Below are 11,490 nucleotides of genomic sequence, written 5' to 3'. Positions count from 1 at the left end.
GTGTGACGTCTGATCAGGCCTGAACTCACTGAGCGAGCGAGGCCACAGCACCGAGCGCCGGAACGTCCGGAGCTCAACAGTGGACACAGACTGGAAGACACAGACGTCTTCGCTGTGGAAGGTTTTAACACGCAGCAGCAGGATGATAAGGATGAGGTTAGCACCTCCACCATCAGACTCGCCTCCATTGTCCTCAGATTCTTGCAGAAAATATAGTTTTTGATTTTACAGGTTTAGTTCAAGCCAGAAGCTAAAAGCTAATGCTTTGCTATAAACAGCTACAGCACGGTCACATGACTCATCAGCACCACCAGGTTCATGCTCTGACCTCTCCTACACCTCGATGACCTTTAATGACATCGTTCGTAGTTGTCGTAAGTTTGTCAAACGTCTGACAGTTTTATGGGCGTTGGGGTGTCCCGAGTGAGAGTCCTCTCTGGTGTCCTCTTACAGTCCCTGTGGGTGGACGTGAGTCTCCTCAGAGAGCAAACAGTCAGCTGGCTGTCCTCACAGTGCAGAGCTGGACTCCCTGAAAGGAGGCCGGTTAATGTGTAACGCAGGCCAAACAGAGCAGATAGACAGATAGAGCTGCTGACACACTCTCCACACAGCCCGTCAATGGAAGCAGAGCAAACACCTGAAAATAACCCAGCGCCTGCTGCATGTGCAGCCTGGAGCCCGAGCCTTTCACAGGTCAGGGCCCACAGCGCGCACCGCGTCCCTGCACAAAGCTGCTGCACTGTGGTCCCAACATGTCCATGTATGAGGACATCTCTGTCCAAGCAGCAAAAAAGGCTGGTGTGTCTTAATGCACACACAGACACACACTGCTGCAGTGTGTGTCAATCAATCACACCCGAACAGTCCAGGATCACAGATTAGCTTGCTGCTAAGCTAGGCTAAAGACAGTTTGACATCACCTTAGCTACCATCAGAGGAGCTTCAGCCTCTCCATTAGCTGGTTTGTTGAGTTTGTCCATAGTTCTCTGATGTGATGGGGGAACATGGTCTGAACATGCAGATGTTCAGGACCCGCTGGCCCCGCCCTCTGACATCATGATGTAATGTGGATGTTTTCACCAAACCCTGTCCTTTTAACTGAAGAAATACTGACTAACTACAAACCCTCATTAATACTGTGGAAACAGTCGCTCTGGATTGTACAGACGGGTTTTATCCGTGTGGACGTTGATTTTTACACAGTGATCGCACACAGACCCACAAACAGAGCAGGTCTGATCTGAACAGGACCAAACACATGACCTGAGAGCAGTGCATTATGGGAAGACTTTCATAATGATTCTGAGCATCATTGAAGGCAGCAATGTAAACGGTCACCATGGCAACGGCCACATGTTTAGGTGAACAGTCTCTCCCAGAAACAGGTACACAATCTACTTCCTGTTTTGACTCATGTTTAGTTTCCCTCTGACCAATCAGCAGACAGGACACTCTGCCCTGGGTTGAAATGATGCGTTTGGGTTGGCTGGGATTTTTCTGTGAAAAGAAACTGAGCTTACAAACTGACCAGGAGGCTGAGAGCAGCTGGGGGAGCATCCTCCGAACCAGTTTAACCTGCAAGCGCCTTCCAGGACAAACTCAGGGGACATGTCCCATCCCCTCATGTTTATTAGGCTGCACCTTTAATGAAGATGTTTTTGTTGAGCGCCCCCTGTTGGCTGAAATAACAAAAAATACAGAACCACAGCAGAGTTGATAAAACAGCTTCTTTTATTTTAATACTTCAGATTTTTGGTGTCTTATATTTATAGATATTTATTCATATATATATTTATATATCACCTTATCTTACAAATGAGTTTGTAAAAAACAGAAAGTGCTCTCTTCTTCCTCACTGACACAACAAGCAGGCGGGTCAGAGGTCAAAGGTCACCTCAGAGGATCAGAAGGCACTGTGTGTGTTTGTATAGAGACATTGCATAGAAACTCATTTAGTCCAAACATCTGTGCACAGAGGCAGACGTGTCCCATTAGTACCCACCGTGTGTGTGTGTGTGTGTGTGTGTGTGTGTGTGTGTGTGTGTGTGTGTGTGTGTGTTTAACATATAGTGCATACAGAAAGCTGCTTCAGTGCCTCCAGTTGTATCTCATCTTTTTAAATCCAGTTCGGCTGAATGAGGAAACGTGTGTGTGTGTGTGTGTGTGTGCGTGTGTGTGTGTGTGTGTGTGTGTGTGTGTGTGTGTGTGTGTGTGTGTGTGTGCTGCAGCCGCTTCGGAGGAACAAATAAAAATCCAAATAATCTTTTTTATTTTTGCTGTGAGCCTGAAGACGTGCATGTGTTCACCCTACAGGAGCATTCATTCTAAAACAGTTGTGGAAAGTTTTCTGGTAGTTTATGCCTCCTCACACACACACACACACAGGTTGATCGGGGAGGTGTGTGTGTGAGCCCTGCTGCTCCGTGTCAGGGCGCCTACCTTAGCTGCACTGAAATAAGGCACAGACATCAGTCCTCTGTGTGAACGAGCTTATCGGCACAGACACAGTTCGAAAAGGCACGTGAACACTGCAAAAAACCGAGTCACTGTCTCAGCGATGACGATGATGAAGGTGATGATGGTGATGAAGGTGGATCCACCTGCTTCCAGTTGAACCAAAGTGTCTTCCAGTTTGACTCAGACCCAGGTCTGTTTCTCTGCACTTTGGTGGAGATGTTTTGACGCCAGATGTTTTGCAGTGAACCGCGCAGCTGCCTCAGTCCGTTTAATCCAGCACGTACAGGTCCGCTCTCGGCTCAGTAGTCTCTCAGCTGCCCATAGGTTTGAAGGATCCGTCCGGCAGCTGCCTGAAGATGCCCCGTAACGTGTCCAGCTCGCGGGTCAGGTGCTCCACCCTCCGCCTCAGTCTATCGTTGTCTGCGGTCAGCTCCACCACCTTCTGCTGCGTCTCCAGGTTGCGCATCTTGGCCTTGTCCCGGCTTTTGCGCACGGCGACGTTGTTGCGCTCGCGCCTCAGCCGGTACTCCGGGCTGGACTTGTCGACATGCTTCTTATGTTTCCCGCCCGCCCGCTGCTGCTCCAGCAGCTTCAAGCCGCCCTGCTGCTGGGCGTGCTGGTGCGCGTGCTGGTGGTGGTGGTGCGGGCTCGGCACCGGGGTCGGCGGAGGGGTCGGGTGTCCCGGCTGGAGGTGCATGGTGGTCTGCGCGCAGTGCGCAATCTGGTACTGGAGGTGCGGCATCTGCTGCTGCTGCTGCTGCTGGGAATGCTGGGAGTACTGCTGGGAATGCGCGTGCGGGTGGTGGTAGGTGGGCGGCATGCCCGGGTTGAGGTCCTCGTCGTCCCGGGGCTCCTGCTTGATGGCCACCGGGCGGATGCGCGGCGGCTGGTGCTCGTAGAGCGGCTCCAGCTTGGACTCCATGTAGTTGGACATGTAGAGCTGCTGGGGCCCCGGGCCACACGGCGCCGGCTCGTAGTCTCCGTTCATGATCTTCAGCTTGTCCTGCCGGGAGCTGTGGTGGAACAGGTCGGCCAGGAAGTCGTCGTTGAACGCCGAGGGGTCGATGTAGGCGCTCAGGTCGATGGAGGTCTCGTTCTCTCCGATCTCGCCGCCGAGGTCTGCCGGGTCTCTGTAGCCGGAGGAGGACTGCTGGCCGTGGGTCAGGCTGCTCATCAGGGGCCGGGGCGCGACCTCGTACAGGTTAGAGAGCTCCATGGAGAATCTAAACCCGGGCATGCATGGTGGGGAGCTCCGGGAATCCAGTTTGAAGACAGGGGGGTTCTGAGCGGGGACCGGAGCTCGGGAGCTCGGGCTCGGTGTGACAGTTTTATTGGTGCGCGGAGTGAAGCGGCTTCAGGCTGATTCCTCCTGCTCAGTAACCTCTCAGCTGTCAAACCGTGGTTATATAGCAGGAGGGGGTGGGCGGGCACACACACACACACACACACACACACACACTATCACGGCTCAGACAGGAGCAGACCAACTAGAACCAAACTTTTACGCCCCGCGCTCTGCGCCCCATCTCCTCCTCCTCTGCATCCACTTTATCTGCTGGTCGACACACAGAACCGAGCCTGCTTCTCCCGGACCGCCTCTGCACCACAGGATTCAATCAGACCTGAACTTTTTCTTAAATGACATTTAATCTCCAGGCAGCGCGACATTAGGCTGGCTGCTGCCGAGCGGAGAGTGGTCGCTGCCGGACAGGACGCAGATAAGTCCTGAGGTCCTGACTCTCACTGTGTTTAATGTGCAGGGACACTGTTTAAAATCAGCCTTATCAAACAAAAGTCTGCTCAGACACTCGTTGTATTTCTCAGCGCTCCTAAGCGTCATTCAGTCATGTAATCCTCTTCTGAGCAGAGGGGGAGGGGGCAGAACAGGCGGACTACAGCGCCCTCTGTCGGCTGGAACCCGCAAAGATCCAGCTGCTGGGCGGATCTTTCTTTATTTGCAGTAGTAGCGCATGTTTCCTCTTCTCTCAGCTGAAATAAACAGCGCGGGGCTCAGAGAGGTTCCAGCGGCCCTCAGAGGGCTGAGGCTCACAGCTGAGGACATGCTCTGCGAATCAAACCAGGGTCATATGTCAGGGTGCGTGAGGGGGTTCGAGGGGGCGGTGGAACGATTCCACGAGCCAAGAGGCGTTTCCAGGGTCAGTATAGACAACCTGAGGACGGGAGGACCAGTGTGTCCCTGTGTTTGAGGGCCATAATGATGTGAGGACAGTAAGAGACCTGCGGCCTTGTGGCCCTTGTTTTGTTTAGTGTTTAAGGAAGTTTAACCCTTTCTGGTTTGAGTGATGCAGGTGCAGCGACACACTGAGACACACTAAGACACAGTGAGACACACTGAGACAGTGAGACACACTAAGACACAGTGAGACACACTAAGACAGTGAGACACACTGAGACAGTGAGACACACTGAGACATTGAGACACACTGAGACACAGTGAGACACACTGAGACAGTGAGACACACTGAGACATTGAGACACACTGAGACACAGTGAGACACACTGAGACAGTGAGACACACTGAGACATTGAGACACACTAAGACACAGTGAGACACACTGAGACAGTGAGACACACTGAGACATTGAGACACACTAAGACACAGTGAGACACACTGAGACACAGTGAGACACACTGAGACACACTGAGACAGTGAGACAGACCCACACGGGAACTTTAATTTGAACCTTTTTCGGTTTCCGTTTCCTGCTCGGCAGTGACAGGTGTCGATATTCACTCTCCATCATGGATTCATATTGACTGACTCGCTTTGAACAGAGTCACATGACCATCGTACGTCATCGTGCCGTGTTCAGACCCACTGTGTGCTGTGGATCAGAGCTCAGCTCATCAGTCCTTGCTTCCTGTCTCTTCACTGTATGTCAGTGACATCGTTTAGTTCCTTTCTTCCACTTCGTGGTTGTTTGTATTCCACCCTGCCCCCTGTGTCGTTGATCCATGATTACTTATCAATACCGGTTTCTGTGAAGTGTGCCTGAACCGACAGTCTGTGCTATTTTAGTAGGAGTCTAAATGAGAATTGCCATCTTAAAGAAATCAATATGAGTGATGGGAACATGTATTATATTACTGATCAATAGGGCCAATCGTTTCCGTGTGAGCTCTCCTCACTAACAAGTGAAGTCATACATGTTTGACTAACCTCCTGTTACATAAACAAAGCCGACACAAAACAACCACGTCCTATTGGTCCAGAGAGACGTCAATCACGTAGACATTGCATCACTCTGCAGTGCACTCCGCTGTGATTGGCGGAGTGCCTGTTACGCTGCCGCCTACTCCCCTGTGATTGGCCGGGCTTGGACATTGCCGTACATGGTAAAAGAGATTTCGCAATCGGCTGCTCTCCATGTTCCAAACAAAAACAGCCAGGCTCACACACGCCGAATAAAAGCTCAACTTTCTCCGCTAACTTTTTCTGCTGTGACGGATGGTTGAGTCCACCGCCGCCCTGTGAAGGTAAACCGACTTTCAAGCGAAAAACGGAGCTAGCAGCAAAACTACGGCTCGTTAGCAGCAGAAGCTAACCAGCTAGCTGGCCATCTGCCCGGCTAAACGGGCTGTTCAAAGGAAGTAAGCAGCGCTAAGTCGCGTTAAAGGCCGAGTCAGACCCATATAGGTGTCTGGATACAGTGTGTAGGTTTACTGTTGATGTGTGATGTGGTTAATAACCTGTTAGGTGCTCCGACTGAACTAAAAGTTGTCAAAGTGCTCAGAAATTCACAATTGTTGGAGTCGAAGCGACGTGTTCGGGTCTGTCCGCCGTGTTCGGGGTGTTTCGTGTGTTCTGTTGTTGGTTAAACGTTATTTAAATCACATTAGTGAGTGGGGCTTGTGTTTAGCCCCGCATGACTCCGGAGTTCCCCTCTGCTGGCACAAAGAGCCGCTCATGATGATGCAACAGCAGGCAACAACTCTGCTGTTTGCACCCGGAGCGCTTTTCCCTGCGCACAGCTGACTGGCTGCATAGCAACGCAGCGACCAATCACAGCGCCGCCGCTAATTGACCGTACGGAATAAAAACGGCCAATTACCGTGTCGGAGGAGGAAGAAACCGGATGAGTGATGGATTGAGGTCGGAGCAGACACGCGCTATCACTTTGATGTCTTGTAGAGCGCGGTTGTTGTTGTTGTTGTTGTTGTTGTTGTTGAAGAACTGTGTGAACCATTTGCTCATACTAACACAGAGATCAGTGCACATCAGTCTTATCTTTGGTCCATCAGCACCTTCCTGCTGCAGTGTGCTGCAGTCACACATTTCTAGCTTTATCTCACATAGCTTCTGTTCTTCATTACTGCTTGATACTAGTAACCATGGCAACACAGCACAACTTCAAGTCAAGTCACACTGTAGAATGACACAAATAACTGCAGACCTGTCACAGAGGCGTGGTGGTCCTGGTCATGTGGTCTCTGTAGCGTAGAAATCATGACGCTGCTTTTTGTAAACACCAGTTCTCAGGTGAATGATAGGCAGGTGATACAAGACTGTCTGACAGTGTGTATGTTAACCTGCACGGAAACACAGTGATGATGGAGGGTTTGTGTGCCACGGTGAGATAATGAGGTGATGGTGTCCTCCAGTTCCTGCTCACTGTTATGTAACTGCTACCTAATCAATCTGTTAAACAGATGATCATATTAAAACGTGAAAAGTCTAAAAAAACACACAATCGGAGACTTTACTGCCACAAAAACTAAATTTAACTCTGATTGCAAGAAAACAATCAGTGAATTTACTGTATCAATATTTATATTTTTAAGCTTTCATGTGAAAAGGCCCTCAGCAGCTCTGTGGTCCTGTGTTTGGTTCCGTCTGAAGGTAAATCCTGTTGTCTTTCCTCCAGGTGCACTTCAGCTGAAGGTCTTCTCCTCTACTTCCTGACTCTGATTCACCTGGGGAGACTCTGGTCAGAGAACAGCACCTGCAGGCAGCACATCCAAATGAGCCGGCCGTCGCAGGCGAAACTCACCACATCTGACCACAACGGCGTGAGTGTCATCCAGAGCCAGGCTCACGCCACCTCTTCCTCCCTCCCGGCGGCGGTAGCCGGACTGCAGCAGGTCCCCCAGCTCGTCCCCGCAGACCCTTCGACTACAGGTGGTAAGGCCCTCCCGCCCAGCAAGATGAAGAAGCCTCCAGCAGACAAGGACAGCGACGAGTACCGCCAGCGCAGAGAGCGCAACAACCTGGCGGTGAAGAAGAGTCGCATGCGCAGCAAGCAGAAGGCGATGGACACGCAGCAGCGCGTCAACGAGCTGAAGGAGGAGAACGAGCGGCTCGAGGCCAAGATCAAACTGCTGAGCAAGGAGCTGAGCGTGCTCAAAGACCTCTTCCTGGAGCACGCTCACAATCTGGCAGACAACGTCCAGCCGCCCACAGGCGCCGATGGCTCCAGCCCCGCCCCCAACAGCACTGCCACCAACGGCCAGTGAAGACGGGAGCACGTGGACGTCCGATGTCTGCAGCTTCGCACTTCTTTGCTTTTTTGTTTCTCATTTTTATTTAATCTGTTGATCCCACATTTCTGCCAAAACTATTCCCACAATCCACCAGGACAGTTTCATCTTTCTGCATCCTACACGTCATCCAGTCATTTAGACATTAAATGACTTTTAAATTTGATCAAAGACTTTTATAACCGTTGGTGCTGATCAGCTGTGTTATTGATCCACTGATTTGTTTGGAGACGGGACGATGTGAACTCTTGCAGACTGAGACGTCGGGCTTCTCAGGAGACAGACGCCTCCTCCTGGGTCTGCTCCTCCTGGCAGCTCGCTCAGGACTTTTGGGCTGAAGCAGGCGCCACGTGTGGATGCTGCTGAGCGCTCTTCAGCTGCAGCACCGAGATGTAGATGCTTAAATTCACTTTTTTAAGATGTGTATTTTCTTCTGTTTTTGAAAAATGTCTGCAAAGAGTTTTTAGGGTTGTAAAGTACATTCACTACATGTTGATGTTTGAAGGACAGGTCTGTATTTCTACAGCCCTGGCTCCCAGTGCTTTAAGTCTCCTAAAGATATGTGACTAAACACACTTCACTCGATGAGGGCCAGGACTGTACACGCACTCATATAGACACTGTCCAAAAACACAGCACTGTCCTTTACCACAGGGGTGTACCACGAAGCCAGGGTAGCAGGTTAGTGAGGCCTGTTGATCAGGGTCAGAGTGATCAGGACCACGAGGGGGGCTCTCTGCTTCGTCACCATCGCAGCCAATGGACCAGGGTCTGTTCAGACACAGCGATCAGGGTTTAACGATGCTCGGTGCTGTGTGGGCCTGTCAGCAGAGGAACATGCTCTGTGTCCTCCCACGGTCAGACTGATCAGTATGATCACATGAGGGTCACATGAGGACTATAATGTTGGTGAAACAGCTCAGAGATCTTCAAACTATTTTTTAACTACATTTAAAGAGTAAAGATCAGTGAATATTATTGATTGATTGGTGTATCGATCACAGGCCGACATTCAGCTCCTAAATCTAAAGTGATTTCCACCTGAACACGATCAGTGATTTAGTGTTTAATCATGACAGTAGTTTATCATATTAACCACCTTCAGGATAAACTCTGTCCAGCAGCTCCTGGTGGAGAACGTGTCACATGACACATCAGATGGAAGTGGGCCTCTTGCCGACTGTCGGTGCTGTTTGGAGTTTGTTGAGCAGAAAGCCTGGCTGTCCGGCTTCATGGTCACCCCTCAGGTGTTGTTGTATTAGTGGCTGCTCCACCTTCAGCAGGTGAACAGGAAGACTCATGAAATCCTCACTCTCTGTCTGTTGTCTCCATGCAGACATGTGTGTACGTGTCCTGAACTGTGGTTAAGCTGGGTGTTAATTAATGAGTCTGAGGTGATGTGGCCCTGTGTGCAGTCACAGTGATGATGTTCCACACGTTTACATGTCACAACATTGAACTAAAGTACATCTGAAGCAGCGACACGGGCAGGCTCAGCCTGATTCCACGCCTGTGATGTCACTCCAAAAACTGAACCAGGAAGTCACCACACACACAAACCCCTCAGCTCCACCTGTCAGACCTGCCCGGACAGGTGTGTGTGTGTGTGTGTTGGGCAGATCCAGACACCTCCGATTATTCAACCAAGATGCAGCTTTAATTCAGTCCAGCTGAATTAAAGCTGTCTGCTAACGAGCCAAAGCTCAGGAGAGGCCCCTGCCGCCGCCCTGGCAGCACACCACAAAGAGGGGCGGGGCCGCAGGCAGTAGGCTTTGGGAGGGTGTGTAGTGTTTGTCCAGGGTGTGACTGGCAGGAGCTCCAGCTGCAGACATGAACTCCACTCTGATCCAGCTGTGAGCAGGACGGGCAACAGAAACCACCACGGCCTGTTTATTGATCAATCATGTGGAACATGAAACCTCAGAGACACAGCAGAGACTTCCTGTTTCAGTGGTCCATCAAAATCTGTTTGATTTCATGGATGATGGAAGTGATGAAGACGTCCCAGCCGATGTCTGTCCTGGAGGACCGTCTCCCTCCTCTGTTTTCTATCGTTCATTTTCTACTTTTATTCCAGCAGCATGTTTATAGAGAAGCGTTTGCATGGGGGCGGGTCTTAACTGACGGAGGAGCCAATCAGGGAGCAGATGTGATTGTTGTGATGTGTAGCTTTGGTCTGAATGTTGCTGGGCAGCATTTCCCTGTCGCTCAGCTTTTTTATATCAGAACCAGAGCTCATGGCCATGTAAATTAAAATGGAAACTCAAAGCTGGACTGTGTGCACGTTCTTCTGAAGTACTGTCTGATGGAGTATGGACCGACAGGCACAACGTGACCATGACACAAACATTGCTGCCAGCAGGTAGATGATGTCATGCTACAGAGCTGGTGTGTAACAGTAAGTGTCTGATGACAGACAGGAGCAGCCTGATTTGTTGTCCTGTCTATGTGTTATCTTTACAAACAGGAGTGTGTGTCAGATTCTCTGCGCGCACACACACACACACAGTCATGTAATGTATCTGTGACCGAGCTAACAGTTATCTCTCAAAGCTGAGTCAGCAGCTTGGCCTTGAAAATGAGAATGATTGACAGGATGACATCATGCTTGTCTGCTTCTTTTTTTGGTTCTGTGCCATCCAAAGGTCAGAGGTCGCCGTGATGTAAGGGGTTACTGGCAGCAAACACCTGACACAGACAGCACAGAACCTCCTCCTCCTCGCCGTGATTACCCGCACGCTCAGTCATCACATGGTGTCTAAAAATAAATCGTGTGTGTGTGTGTGTGTGTGTGTGTGTGTCTTTACACCAAAAACCGTGGTACCTGTGGGAGAGGAGGTCAGGGTGAGGGTGTGATGCTGTTTCTGGCCAGGACAGCGAGTGAGGGCTGAGGCCTTATCAGGACCATCACTCAGCCTGATGTCTGTGTTTCTTCTTCTGTGGTTTCAGTGTGAAGCTGCAGCACGAGCCTGAAATGTTCCACAGGTGACCTGATGACATCAGCGGCCGTCCGTCCTCACTGTTTCTGTCAGCAGGATAACATCAGGGTGTGAATGCTGTTCTACCGTGCCGCTGGTGTCCAGGTGCTGCCCCCAGCATGTCCGAACAGAGACACTGCCTCCATCAGGTCAGACTGAGAATCACAACATGGACCTCAAACACATGTAGAGCTGAAGGGTTAACATGTCAGCGCGACGCACGGCCGTCACTCGGAGCGCAGAGTGTGTTGACTCTCATGCAGGACGCAGTGATATCATTGTGTAACAGCTCCTCCCTTCACAAACACAGCACGCAGCCAGATAACGTGTTTCTGTGGGGGTCAAACTTCACCTCTACCTGTGTGTGTGTGTGTTTGCTGAATGCAGATCTTCCTGCTCGTTGTGCTTTTCAGCGCTCTCTCTTCCCACGATGCTTTGCTCTCTCTTCCTCTCCAGATGGGGAGACATGAAAACATTTGAAACTTCAAACATAAAAATGAGCGATGGCTTCGTCGTCCATCGCCAAGATACATTTGTTTAAAATCCACCTCCTCCG

At 50.7% G+C, this 11,490-nt stretch overlaps 2 protein-coding genes across 2 annotated transcripts; one reads left to right on the top strand and one right to left on the bottom strand.

Moving 5' to 3' along the window:
- Positions 1 to 1,713: 1,713 nt before the first annotated feature.
- On the bottom strand, positions 1,714 to 3,847 carry cebpa (CCAAT enhancer binding protein alpha). The gene has a single exon (XM_028402793.1). It carries the CDS (start codon positions 3,692 to 3,694, stop codon positions 2,768 to 2,770), a length of 927 nt encoding a protein of 308 aa, XP_028258594.1. The 5' UTR covers positions 3,695 to 3,847; the 3' UTR covers positions 1,714 to 2,767.
- A 1,971-nt stretch (positions 3,848 to 5,818) lies between these two features.
- Positions 5,819 to 10,224, top strand: cebpg (CCAAT enhancer binding protein gamma). Its single transcript, XM_028401000.1, has 2 exons — positions 5,819 to 5,955; positions 7,344 to 10,224. The coding sequence occupies exon 2, from the start codon at positions 7,441 to 7,443 to the stop codon at positions 7,930 to 7,932; it is 492 nt and encodes a 163-aa protein (XP_028256801.1). The 5' UTR covers positions 5,819 to 5,955; positions 7,344 to 7,440; the 3' UTR covers positions 7,933 to 10,224.
- Positions 10,225 to 11,490: the final 1,266 nt, after the last annotated feature.

This window comes from Parambassis ranga, chromosome 3 (assembly GCF_900634625.1).
Source record: "Parambassis ranga chromosome 3, fParRan2.1, whole genome shotgun sequence".
NCBI lineage: Eukaryota > Metazoa > Chordata > Actinopteri > Ambassidae > Parambassis > Parambassis ranga.
Note: the sequence above shows the minus strand (reverse complement) of the source record. Positions and strands in the feature narration are given on the sequence as shown.